We start from the raw sequence: 13,266 nt of genomic DNA, 5'->3' as shown, positions 1-13,266 counted from the left end.
TGTGTAAGGTCTGGGGGTCCCAGGGAAGTGGTTTGAGAAGCCCTGATGTAGGGAATAGGGCTCTTTGGGACACAACACAGGGCTACAACAACATTGTGTAAGGTCTGAGGGTCCCAGGGAAGTGGTTTGAGAAGCCCTGATGTAGGGAATAGGGCTCTTTGGGACACAACACAGGGCTACAACAACATTGTGTAAGGTCTGAGGGTCCCAGGAAGTGGTTTGAGAAGCCCTGATGTAGGGAATAGGGCTCTTTGGGACACAACACAGGGCTACAACAACATTGTGTAAGGTCTGGGGTCCCAGGAAGTGGTTTGAGAAGCCCTGATGTAGGGAATAGGGCTCTTTGGGACACAACACAGGGCTACAACAACATTGTGTAAGGTCTGAGGGTCCCAGGAAGTGGTTTGAGAAGCCCTGATGTAGGGAATAGGGCTCTTTGGGACACAACACAGGGCTACAACAACATTGTGTAAGGTCTGAGGGTCCCAGGGAAGTGGTTTGAGAAGCCCTGATGTAGGGAATAGGGCTCTTTGGGACACAACACAGGGCTACAACAACATTGTGTAAGGTCTGGGGTCCCAGGGAAGTGGTTTGAGAAGCCCTGATGTAGGGAATAGGGCTCTTTGGGACACAACACAGGGCTACAACAACATTGTGTAAGGTCTGAGGGTCCCAGGGAAGTGGTTTGAGAAGCCCTGATGTAGGGAATAGGGCTCTTTGGGACACAACACAGGGCTACAACAACATTGTGTAAGGTCTGGGGTCCCAGGAAGTGGTTTGAGAAGCCCTGATGTAGGGAATAGGGCTCTTTGGGACACAACACAGGGCTACAACAACATTGTGTAAGGTCTGGGGGTCCCAGGGAAGTGGTTTGAGAAGCCCTGATGTAGGGAATAGGGCTCTTTGGGACACAACACAGGGCTACAACAACATTGTGTAAGGTCTGGGGGTCCCAGGGAAGTGGTTTGAGAAGCCCTGATGTAGGGAATAGGGCTCTTTGGGACACAACACAGGGCTACAACAACATTGTGTAAGGTCTGGGGGTCCCAGGGAAGTGGTTTGAGAAGCCCTGATGTAGGGAATAGGGCTCTTTGGGACACAACACAGGGCTACACAGAGCATCGATGTCTCGTTTAGAAGACGTTTGTAGTTCACACAGATTTGATAGTTAATTATGCGTATGATGAAATCCATAACTACACAATGCCATTTATACATGTTCAACTTTAAATGAAAATATGCAATTTACATATATTTTGTATGCCATTTGTTTTGCGATTTATAAATGAAATGCGCTTATTTATTCATTTGTGACCAACACAGCTTTATTCATTTGTAGAGACATTGTATTTAAACAGAGCAGACTGTTGGCTAGCTAGGAGATAGATAGGTCCCTCTCTATTGGAGCAGACTGTTGGCTAGCTAGGAGATAGATAGGGCCCTCTCTATTGGAGCAGACTGTTGGCTAGCTAGGAGATAGATAGGGCCCTCTCTATTGGAGCAGACTGTTGGCTAGCTAGGAGATAGATAGGGCCCTCTCTATTGGAGCAGACTGTTGGCTAGCTAGGAGATAGATAGGGCCCTCTCTATTGGAGCAGACTGTTGGCTAGCTAGGAGATAGATAGGGCCCTCTCTATTGGAGCAGACTGTTGGCTAGCTAGGAGATAGATAGGGCCCTCTCTATTGGAGCAGACTGTTGGCTAGCTAGGGGATAGATAGGGCCCTCTCTATTGGAGCAGACTGTTGGCTAGCTAGGGGATAGATAGGGCCCTCTCTATTGGAGCAGACTGTTGGCTAGCTAGGAGATAGATAGGGCCCTTTCTATTGGAGCAGACTGTTGGCTAGCTAGGAGATAGATAGGGCCCTTTCTATTGGAGCAGACTGTTGGCTAGCTAGGAGATAGATAGGGCCCTTTCTATTGGAGCAGACTGTTGGCTAGCTAGGAGATAGATAGGGCCCTCTCTATTGGAGCAGACTGTTGGCTAGCTAGGGGATAGATAGGGCCCTTTCTATTGGAGCAGAGATAGATAGGGCCCTTTCTATTGGAGCAGACTGTTGGCTAGCTAGGGGATAGATAGGGCCCTTTCTATTGGAGCAGACTGTTGGCTAGCTAGGGGATAGATAGGGCCCTTTCTATTGGAGCAGACTGTTGGCTAGCTAGGGGATAGATAGGGCCCTTTCTATTGGAGCAGACTGTTGGCTAGCTAGGAGATAGATAGGGCCCTTTCTATTGGAGCAGACTGTTGGCTAGCTAGGGGATAGATAGGGCCCTTTCTATTGGAGCAGACTGTTGGCTAGCTAGGGGATAGATAGGGCCCTTTCTATTGGAGCAGACTGTTGGCTAGCTAGGAGATAGATAGGGCCCTTACTATTGGGGAGCAGACTGTTGGCTAGCTAGGGGATAGATAGGGCCCTTTCTATTGGAGCTGACTGTTGGCTAGCTAGGGGATAGATAGGGCCCTTTCTATTGGAGCGGACTGTTGGCTAGCTAGGAGATAGATAGGGCCCTTTCTATTGGAGCTGACTGTTGGCTAGCTAGGGGATAGACAGGGCCCTTTCTATTGGAGCAGACTGTTGGCTAGCTAGGAGATAGATAGGGCCCTTTCTATTGGAGCAGACTGTTGGCTAGCTAGGGGATAGATAGGGCCCTTTCTATTGGAGCAGACTGTTGGCTAGCTAGGGGATAGATAGGGCCCTTTCTATTGGAGCGGACTGTTGGCTAGCTAGGAGATAGATAGAGCCCTTTCTATTGGAGCAGACTGTTGGCTAGCTAGGGGATAGATAGGGCCCTTTCTATTGGAGCAGACTGTTGGATAGCTAGGGGATAGATAGGGCCCTTTCTATTGGAGCAGACTGTTGGCTAGCTAGGGGATAGATAGGGCCCTTTCTATTGGAGCTGACTGTTGGCTAGCTAGGGGATAGATAGGGCCCTTTCTATTGGAGCGGACTGTTGGCTAGCTAGGAGATAGATAGGGCCCTTTCTATTGGAGCAGACTGTTGGCTAGCTAGGGGATAGACAGGGCCCTTTCTATTGGAGCAGACTGTTGGCTAGCTAGGAGATAGATAGGGCCCTTTCTATTGGAGCAGACTGTTGGCTAGCTAGGGGATAGATAGGGCCCTTTCTATTGGAGCAGACTGTTGGCTAGCTAGGGGATAGATAGGGCCCTTTCTATTGGAGCGGACTGTTGGCTAGCTAGGAGATAGATATAGGGCCCTTTCTATTGGAGCAGACTGTTGGATAGCTAGGGGATAGATAGGGCCCTTTCTATTGGAGCAGACTGTTGGCTAGCTAGGGGATAGATAGGGCCCTTTCTATTGGAGCAGAGATAGATAGGGCCCTTTCTATTGGAGCAGACTGTTGGCTAGCTACCACAGAGACAGAATCACAAACCACTCTTATCATGTACATTTTCTTTTTATTCTGTAGAAAAACAAATATAATTGAATATAGACTAAATAATGGTGACCATCTTTTTTAAACAAACGGTAAAAGAGAAGTTACAAAATCACTAAAACGTGAAAGTTTGAGTCCAAAATCCCCGCTATTTCTTATATAGTGTACAACTATAAACCAGAGCCCAGAACAAGGCCTTTCTCCTCAGGAAGGTACAGCTGTATAGTGTACTACTTTAGACCAGAGTCCAGAACAAGGCCTTTCTCCTCAGGACGTTACAGCTGTATAGTGTACTACTTTAGACCAGAGCCCAGAACAAGGCCTTTCTCCTCAGGATGTTACAGCTGTATAGTGTACTACTTTAGACCAGAGCCCAGAACAAGGCCTTTCTCCTCAGGACGTTACAGCTGTATAGTGTACTACTTTAGACCAGAGCCCAGAACAAGGCCTTTCTCCTCAGGATGTTACAGCTGTATAGTGTACTACTTTAGACCAGAGCCCAGAACAAGGCCTTTCTCCTCAGGACGTTACAGCTGTATAGTGTACTACTTTAGACCAGAGCCCAGAACAAGGCCTTTCTCCTCAGGAAGGTACAGCTGTATAGTGTACTACTTTAGACCAGAGCCCAGAACAAGGCCTTTCTCCTCAGGAAGGTACAGCTGTATAGTGTACTACTTTAGACCAGAGCCCAGAACAAGGCCTTTCTCCTCAGGAAGGTACAGCTGTATAGTGTACTACTTTAGACCAGAGCCCAGAACAAGGCCTTTCTCCTCAGGAAGGTACAGCTGTATAGTGTACTACATTAGACCAGAGCCCAGAACAAGGCCTTTCTCCTCAGGAAGGTACAGCTGTATAGTGTACTACTTTAGACCAGAGCCCAGAACAAGGCCTTTCTCCTCAGGAAGGTACAGCTGTATAGTGTACTACTTTAGACCAGAGCCCAGAACAAGGCCTTTCTCCTCAGGAAGGTACAGCTGTATAGTGTACTACTTTAGACCAGAGCCCAGAACAAGGCCTTTCTCCTCAGGAAGGTACAGCTGTATAGTGTACTACTTTAGACCAGAGCCCAGAACAAGGCCTTTCTCCTCAGGAAGGTACAGCTGTATAGTGTACTACTTTAGACCAGAGCCCAGAACAAGGCCTTTCTCCTCAGGAAGGTACAGCTGTATAGTGTACTACTTTAGACCAGAGCCCAGAACAAGGCCTTTCTCCTCAGGATGTTACAGCTGTATAGTGTACTACATTAGACCAGAGCCCAGAACAAGGCCTTTCTCCTCAGGAAGGTACAGCTGTATAGTACTACTTTAGACCAGAGCCCAGGACAACTACAGCTGTATAGTGTACTACTTTAGACCAGAGCCCAGAACAAGGCCTTTCTCCTCAGGAAGGTACAGCTGTATAGTGTACTACTTTAGACCAGAGCCCAGAACAAGGCCTTTCTCCTCAGGAAGGTACAGCTGTATAGTGTACTACTTTAGACCAGAGCCCAGAACAAGGCCTTTCTCCTCAGGAAGGTACAGCTGTATAGTGTACTACATTAGACCAGAGCCCAGAACAAGGCCTTTCTCCTCAGGAAGGTACAGCTGTATAGTGTACTACTTTAGACCAGAGCCCAGAACAAGGCCTTTCTCCTCAGGAAGGTACAGCTGTATAGTGTACTACTTTAGACCAGAGCCCAGAACAAGGCCTTTCTCCTCAGGAAGGTACAGCTGTATAGTGTACTACTTTAGACCAGAGCCCAGAACAAGGCCTTTCTCCTCAGGAAGGTACAGCTGTATAGTGTACTACTTTAGACCAGAGCCCAGAACAAGGCCTTTCCTCAGGAAGGTACAGCTGTATAGTGTACTACTTTAGACCAGAGCCCAGAACAAGGCCTTTCTCCTCAGGAAGGTACAGCTGTATAGTGTACTACTTTAGACCAGAGCCCAGAACAAGGCCTTTCTCCTCAGGAAGGTACAGCTGTATAGTGTACTACTTTAGACCAGAGCCCAGAACAAGGCCTTTCTCCTCAGGAAGGTACAGCTGTATAGTGTACTACTTTAGACCAGAGCCCAGAACAAGGCCTTTCTCCTCAGGAAGGTACAGCTGTATAGTGTACTACTTTAGACCAGAGCCCAGAACAAGGCCTTTCTCCTCAGGAAGGTACAGCTGTATAGTGTACTACTTTAGACCAGAGCCCAGAACAAGGCCTTTCTCCTCAGGAAGGTACAGCTGTATAGTGTACTACTTTAGACCAGAGCCCAGAACAAGGCCTTTCTCCTCAGGAAGGTACAGCTGTATAGTGTACTACTTTAGACCAGAGCCCAGAACAAGGCCTTTCTCCTCAGGAAGTTACAGTGTCTACAGAGACAGGAAGCAGGCAGATCTAGGCCACAGGTTAGTACTATAACCCCATAGGATTCTGGTCAAAAGTAGTACACTATATAGGGAACAGGGCGCCATAGGCCCTGGTCAAAAGTAGTGCACTATGTAGGGAATAGGGTGCCATAGAGCTCTGGTCAAAAGTAGTACCCTATATAGGGAACAGGGCGCCATAGGCCCTGGTCAAAAGTAGTGCACTATGTAGGGAATAGGGTTCCATGTGAGACTAGTGTAAGGGTTGTAGTATAAGCATATGGACATACTCTCCTTTGAAGACACAACAAGCTCACACATATTATATATATAACAATAACAATATATAACTATAACAATATATATATATATAACAATAAATATAACAATATATATATATAACAATATATATATAACAATATATATAACAATAACAATATATATATATAACAATATCAATATATATATATATACACACACTGAACAAAAATGAAAAGGCAGCATGGAAAGTGTTGGTTTCATGTTTCATGGGCTGAAATAAATGATCCTAGACATTTTCCATATGTACAAAATGCTTATTTCTCTTAAATGTTGTGCACAAATGTGTTTAGTTAGTGAGCATTTCTCCTTTACCAAGATAATCCAACCACCTGACAGGTGTGGCATATCAAGAAGCTAATTAAACAGCCTGGTCATTACACAGGTGCACCTTGTGCTGGGGACAATAAAAGGCCACTATAAAGTGTGCAGTTTTGTCAAACACAATGCCACAGATTTTGAGGGAGCGTGAAATTGGCATGCTGACTGCAGGAATGTCCACCAGAGCTGTTGCCAGAGAATTTAATTATATATATATATTTTTAATCATAAACCGCCTCCATCGTCATTTTAATGAATTTGTCAGTACGTCCAACCGGCCTCACAACCACAGACCACGTGTTACCACGCCAACCCAGGACCTCCACATCCGACTTCTTCACCTGCGGGACCCAGACAACTGATAAAACTGTGGGTTTGCAAAACCGAAGAATTTCTGCAGAAACCGCATCAGGGAAGCTCATCTGTGTGCTCGTCATCCTCACCAGGGTCTTGACCTGACTGCAGTTCGGCATCGTAACCGACTTCAGTGGGTAAATGCTCACCTTTGATGGCACACTGGCACTCTGGAGAAGTGTGCACTTCACGGATGAATCCAGATTTCAACTGTACCGGGCAGATGGCAGACATTGTGTGGGCGAGCGGTTTGCTGATGTCAACATTGTGAACAGAGCGCCCCATGGTGGCGGTGGGGTAATGGGCAGGTATAAGCTACGGACAACGAACACAATTGCAATTTTATGGATGGCGATTTAAATGCAGAGAGATACCGTGATGAGATCCCGAGGCCCGTTGTCGTGCCATTAATCCGCCGCCATCATCGTGATAATGCTCAGCCCCATGTTACAACATTCCACAATCAACAGCCTGATGAATTCTATGTGAAGGAGATGTGTTGCGCTGCCTGAGGAAAACGGTCACACCAGATACTGACTGATGTTCTGATCCACAACCCCTAATTCTATGTGAAGGAGATGTGTTGCGCTGCCTGAGGAAAACGGTCACACCAGATACTGACTGATGTTCTGATCCACAACCCCTAATTCTATGTGAAGGAGATGTGTTGCGCTGCCTGAGGAAAACGGTCACACCAGATACTGACTGATGTTCTGATCCACAACCCCTAGTTTCAAAAAAGAAGAAGATATTTGTGACCAACAGATGCATATCTGTATTCCCAGTCATGTGACATCCATAGATTAGGGCCTAATACATTCAGTTCCATTGACTGGTTTCCTCACATGAACTGGAACTCAGTAACATCTTAGATGTTGTTGCATGTTGTTTATGTTGTGTTGCATGTTGTTTATATTGTGTTTATATTTTAGTTGAGTGTCATAATAATAACAGTAGAAAGATGTGTTTCTCAGCCAACAGCTCTCTGGGCCCAGGCTCAACTAAACTAAACACGCTCAAATGAATGAGGCCCCATGGCGTCTCCCACTGTGTGTGTGTGAGTGTGAGTAAGACGAGGAGAGAGTCCAGAATATGTTTAACAGAAGTCAGAACAACAGCTTGTAACTTTCAGATGATGCAGAAAATAACAACAAGCCAAATATATAATGTACTATAATGGCTCATGTGATGTGGTCCAGGTTGATAGATTTGAACTGTTTGGAGTGTAGAACAGGTTTTAAAAGGCTTTAGTGTAAACTACTGGTTCTGTCCGATGACATCACCGGGTTCCGTCCGGTGACATCACAGGCTCTGTTCCGTTCTAGTATGACATCACTGGTTCCATCCGATGACCTCGTAGAAGAGAGCTTTGAGGAGGCGAGACTCGTAGGTGACGGTGTTCTTTCCGATGTGCATCCTGTCCTCCTCCAGTGGCTGTTCTATCATGGCTGGCTCTGTCTTACCGTACACTACAGGGGAGAGGAGAGGGGGAGGAGAGGAAAGAGGAGAGGGGGGAGGGGAGGAGAGGGGGAGGAGAGGGGGAGGAGAGGAGAGGGGGAGAGGAGAAGAGAGAGGGGGAGAGAGAAGAGAGAGGGGGAGAGGAGAGGGGGGGAGAGGGAGGGGGAGGGAGAGGAGAGGGAGGGGGGAGGGAGAGGGGGAGGGAGAGGAGAGGAGAGGGGGAGGAGAGGAGAGGGGGAGAGGAAAGGGGGAGAGGGGAGGGGGAAGGGAGAGGAGAAGAGAGAGGGAGGAGAGGAGAGGGGGGAGGAGGGAGAGGGGGAGGGAGAGGAGAGGGGGGGGAGAGAGAGAGGGGGAGAGGAGAGGAGAGGAGGGAGGAGAGGAGAGAGGAGAGGAGGGAGGGAGAGGGAGAGGGGAGGGAGAGGGGGAGAGGAGAGGGGGGGGGGGAGAGGGGAGGGGGAGGGAGAGGAGAGGAGAGGAGAGGAAAGAGGGGAGGGAGAGGAGAGGGACGAAAGGAGGGGTAAGAGCGTGGGAGGGTAAATGGTGTGTTGAAACTGTGTGTGTGTGTGTATGTGTGTGTGTGCGCGCACGTGTGTCTGTAGGTGTGTGTGTGAGTGTGCATGTGTGTGTGTGTCTGTCTGCACGTGTAATTATGTATGTCTGTGTGTGTGTGTGTGTGTGTATGTATGTATGTATGTGTGTGTGTGTATGTATGTATGTGTGTATGTTTGTGTCTGTATGTATGTGTCTGTATGTATGTGTGTATGTGTGTGTCTGTATGTGTGTGTCTGTATGTGTGTGTCTGTATGTATGTGTGTGTATGTATGTGTGTGTGTATGTATGTGTGTGTGTGTGTGTGCGTCCGTACCTTCACAGTGCTCCAGGAACTGAATACACTCCTGAACAACGGAGTCCCTGATCATGATCATGTGTTTGGCCGTGTTCTCCAGCAGAGACAGGAAACAGCGCTTAGCATAGAACCAGGTGTCTGTTCCCAGCTACACACACAGGACGACAACCAATGAGAGAAGGATACGAAACCCTGGTCACAGGAATAGATATGTCCTTCTCGGGGGGCAGGGATATACACTCTGGAGACTCAAAGTCATTTGACAGGTACCCTCATATAAACAACTTGTACCTGGCCTGAAAAACCAGTTAAAACCAGTTAAACAAGCTAAAACCAGCTAAAACCAGTTAAACAAGCTAAAACCGGGTTAAACCAGCTAAAACCAGTTAAACAAGCTAAAACCAGTTAAACAAGCTAAAACCAGTTAAAACAAGCTAAAACCAGTTAAACAAGCTAAAACCAGTTAAAACAAGTGTGTGGTTGATAGAGTTGTAGGAATGACAACAACACTCCTACAGAGACATTCTGTGTGTGTTCAGCTGGGCTGAGTGAGCAGACACAGGTGCAGAACTCTGGGCTATGTTTCGGTTGGCCAATATCTAAACAAAGATCAAACACTCTGGAAGGATATGTCCCAAATGACACCCTATTCCCTATATAGTGCACTACTTTTAAACAGAGTAGTGTACTATATAGGGAATAGGGTGTCATTTGGGACACACTACCAACATGTTTGTCAGGGCTGAAGTGGTAGAAACATCCAAAAACATTGGCTTTCCAAGAGAATGTTCCAGAACTGCCGGATAGAAAAACAATGTGCAACCTTCTTGTTGTACGGTTCCAGACTCTTGATGACACGGGTGATGCCAAAGTCGTAGTTCCCCTTGGCACAGTACAGGGTCCTGGAAGAGACATAGAAACCCTATTAACACTGTACAGGGTCCTGGAAGAGAGATATAAACCCTATTAACTCAGTACAGGGTCCTGGAAGAGACATAGAAACACTATTAACACAGTACAGGGTCCTGGAAGAGAGATATAAACCCTATTAACTCAGTACAGGGTCCTGGAAGAGAGATATAAACCCTATTAACACAGTACAGGGTCCTGGAAGAGAGATATAAACCCTATTAACTCAGTACAGGGTCCTGGAAGAGAGATATAAACCCTATTAACACAGTACAGGGTCCTGGAAGAGAGATATAAACCCTATTAACTCAGTACAGGGTCCTGGAAGAGAGATATAAACCCTATTAACACAGTACAGGGTCCTGGAAGAGACATAGAAACCCCATTAACACAGTGCAGGGTCCAGGAAGAGACATAAAAACCCTATTAACACAGTACAGGGTCCTAGAAGAGACATAGAAACACAGTACATCGTCCTGGAAGAGAGATAGAAACCCCATTAACACAGTGTAGTGTAACAGAACCTGTCAATGTAACCAGTGATGTAGTGGTAAAACAATAGTAACGGCTCCCTATACATTCAATGCATTTCCCCCCCAAAAGGTGGGTGAGAAGAGTTTCTGTAAGTTCCCCTCCACTACACCGCTGAAGGACCGTGTAAATCCAACTCACCCTATAACCAGGTTGACGATACAGAGGTGGAAGACTTTCTTATCGGGGTCGTCGTAGGAGATCTGCTCTTCCTCCTTCTCGATCTTCCTCATCAGTTCTTCAGCCTGAGGACAACGGGGTTACAGGAACAGTGGTGGGATCAGATGTTTCACTGTGTTTTATACTGTAAACTCCACTCACTCACTCACTCACTCACTCACTCACTCACTCACTCACTACCTCACTCACCTCACTCACTCACTCACTCACTCACTCACTCACTCACTCACTCACTCACTCACTCACTCACTCACTCACTCACTCACTCACTCACTCACTCACTCACTCACTCCTACCTCTTCGTTCTGGCTGGTCATGATATAGGAGACACACAGGTTAGCCAGCACAACAGCACTGACATTCAGGATCTGGAGAGGTGGGAAGAGAGAGGGGGAGAGAGAGAGAGAGGGGGGAGAGAGGGGAGAGAGAAAGAGAGAGAGACAGAGAGTGAGAGAGGGGAATGGAGAGAGAGAGATAGATAGAGACAGAGAAGGGAAAGAGAGAGAGAGATCAGTCAGAAGGACACTGGGAGAAGGGCAGACCTGCGTTGGTAAACTGTGGATGTTCAATACTTCATCACTCCAGAAACACTAAAGTATCATGCAGAGATGAGACACAGCATTCCGAGCATCCATTATGGCACCCTGTTCCCTACATAGTGCACTACCTTTGACCAGAGTGCTATGGGCGATGGGCAAAATTAGTGCACTTTGTAGGGAATAAGGGACCATTTGGGACTCGGGCCAAAGTGTGAGACTGGCCACTGCATTCAGAGTCACTGCACTCTGCCACCAGAGGTGAGACTGGCCACTGCATTCAGAGTCACTGCACTCTGCCACCAGGTGTGAGAATGGCCACTGCATTCAGAGTCACTGCACTCTGCCACCAGGGGTGAGACTGGCCACTGCATTCAGAGTCACTGCACTCTCACACCAGGTGTGAGAATGGCCACTGCATTCAGAGTCACTGCACTCTCCCACCAGGGGTGAGACTGGCCACTGCATTCAGAGTCACTGCACTCTCCCACCAGGTGTGAGAATGGCCACTGCATTCAGAGTCACTGCACTCTCTCACCAGGGGTGAGACTGGCCACTGCATTCAGAATCACTGCACTCTCCCACCAGAGGTGAGACTGGCCACTGCATTCAGAGTCACTGCACTCTCCCACCAGAGGTGAGACTGGCTACTGCATTCAGAGTCACTGCACTCTCCCACCAGGGGTGAGACTGTCCACTGCATTCAGAGTCACTGCACTCTCCCACCAGGGTGAGACTGGCCACTGCATTCAGAGTCACTGCACTCTCCCACCAGGGGTGAGACTGGCCACTGCATTCAGAGTCACTGCACTCTCCCACCAGGGGTGAGACTGGCCACTGCATTCAGAGTCACTGCACTCTCCCACCAGGGGTGAGACTGGGGTACAGGGACGTGGGTGTTACCGAGGGTTTACGTCGGCAGGGACACTCCTGTATATTACAGTGTTCCAGCTATGTAGCCAGCAGGGGAGCAGAGACAGGATTCATTTCAACAGCAGCATGACACCACCAGACCTCCTATTATCCTGTAGTCTGTATGACTACGGTCAACAGAACTATAGTCTATATGACCACCAGACCTCCTATTATCCTGTAGTCTGTATGACTACGGTCAACAGAACTATAGTCTATATGACCACCAGACCTCCTATTATCCTGTAGTCTGTATGACTACGGTCAACAGAACTATAGTCTATATGACCACCAGACCTCCTATTATCCTGTAGTCTGTATGACTACGGTCAACAGAACTATAGTCTATATGACCACCAGACCTCCTATTATCCTGTAGTCTGTATGACTACGGTCAACAGAACTATAGTCTATATGACCACCAGACCTCCTATTATCCTGTAGTCTGTATGACTACGGTCAACAGAACTATAGTCTATATGACCACCAGACCTCCTATTATCCTGTAGTCTGTATGACTACGGTCAACAGAACTATAGTCTATATGACCACCAGACCTCCTATTATCCTGTAGTCTGTATGACTACGGTCAACAGAACTATAGTCTATATGACCACCAGACCTCCTATTATCCTGTAGTCTGTATGACTACGGTCCAACAGAACTATAGTCTATATGACCACCAGACCTCCTATTATCCTGTAGTCTGTATGACTACGGTCAACAGAACTATAGTCTATATGACCACCAGACCTCCTATTATCCTGTAGTCTGTATGACTACGGTCAACAGAACTATAGTCTATATGACCACCAGACCTCCTATTATCCTGTAGTCTGTATGACTACGGTCAACAGAACTATAGTCTATATGACCACCAGACCTCCTATTATCCTGTAGTCTGTATGACTACGGTCAACAGAACTATAGTCTATATGACCACCAGACCTCCTATTATCCTGTAGTCTGTATGACTACGGTCAACAGAACTATAGTCTATATGACCACCAGACCTCCTATTATCCTGTAGTCTGTATGACTACGGTCAACAGAACTATAGTCTATATGACCACCAGACCTCCTATTATCCTGTAGTCTGTATGACTACGGTCAACAGAACTATAGTCTATATGACCACCAGACCTCCTATTATCCTGTAGTCTGTATGACTA

General features: G+C 47.2%; 1 protein-coding gene across 1 annotated transcript in view; it reads right to left on the bottom strand.

The window, feature by feature from the left end:
* Positions 1 to 7,800: 7,800 nt before the first annotated feature.
* LOC135564854 (intraflagellar transport protein 70A-like) overlaps positions 7,801 to 13,266 on the bottom strand; it is a 32,411-nt gene continuing 26,945 nt past the window's right edge. The window contains 5 exon segments of the mRNA XM_065010921.1: positions 7,801 to 8,190; positions 9,045 to 9,174; positions 9,850 to 9,928; positions 10,608 to 10,711; positions 10,943 to 11,014. Of these exon segments, the coding sequence (XP_064866993.1) occupies positions 8,054 to 8,190; positions 9,045 to 9,174; positions 9,850 to 9,928; positions 10,608 to 10,711; positions 10,943 to 11,014 (522 nt within the window). The 3' untranslated portion in view covers positions 7,801 to 8,053.

The sequence above is a fragment of the Oncorhynchus nerka genome, linkage group LG26 (genome assembly GCF_034236695.1).
Source record: "Oncorhynchus nerka isolate Pitt River linkage group LG26, Oner_Uvic_2.0, whole genome shotgun sequence".
In the NCBI taxonomy this organism is placed as follows: domain Eukaryota; kingdom Metazoa; phylum Chordata; class Actinopteri; order Salmoniformes; family Salmonidae; genus Oncorhynchus; species Oncorhynchus nerka.
The sequence above is the reverse complement of the archived record's forward strand: the minus strand, read 5'-3'. Positions and strand labels throughout refer to the sequence as shown.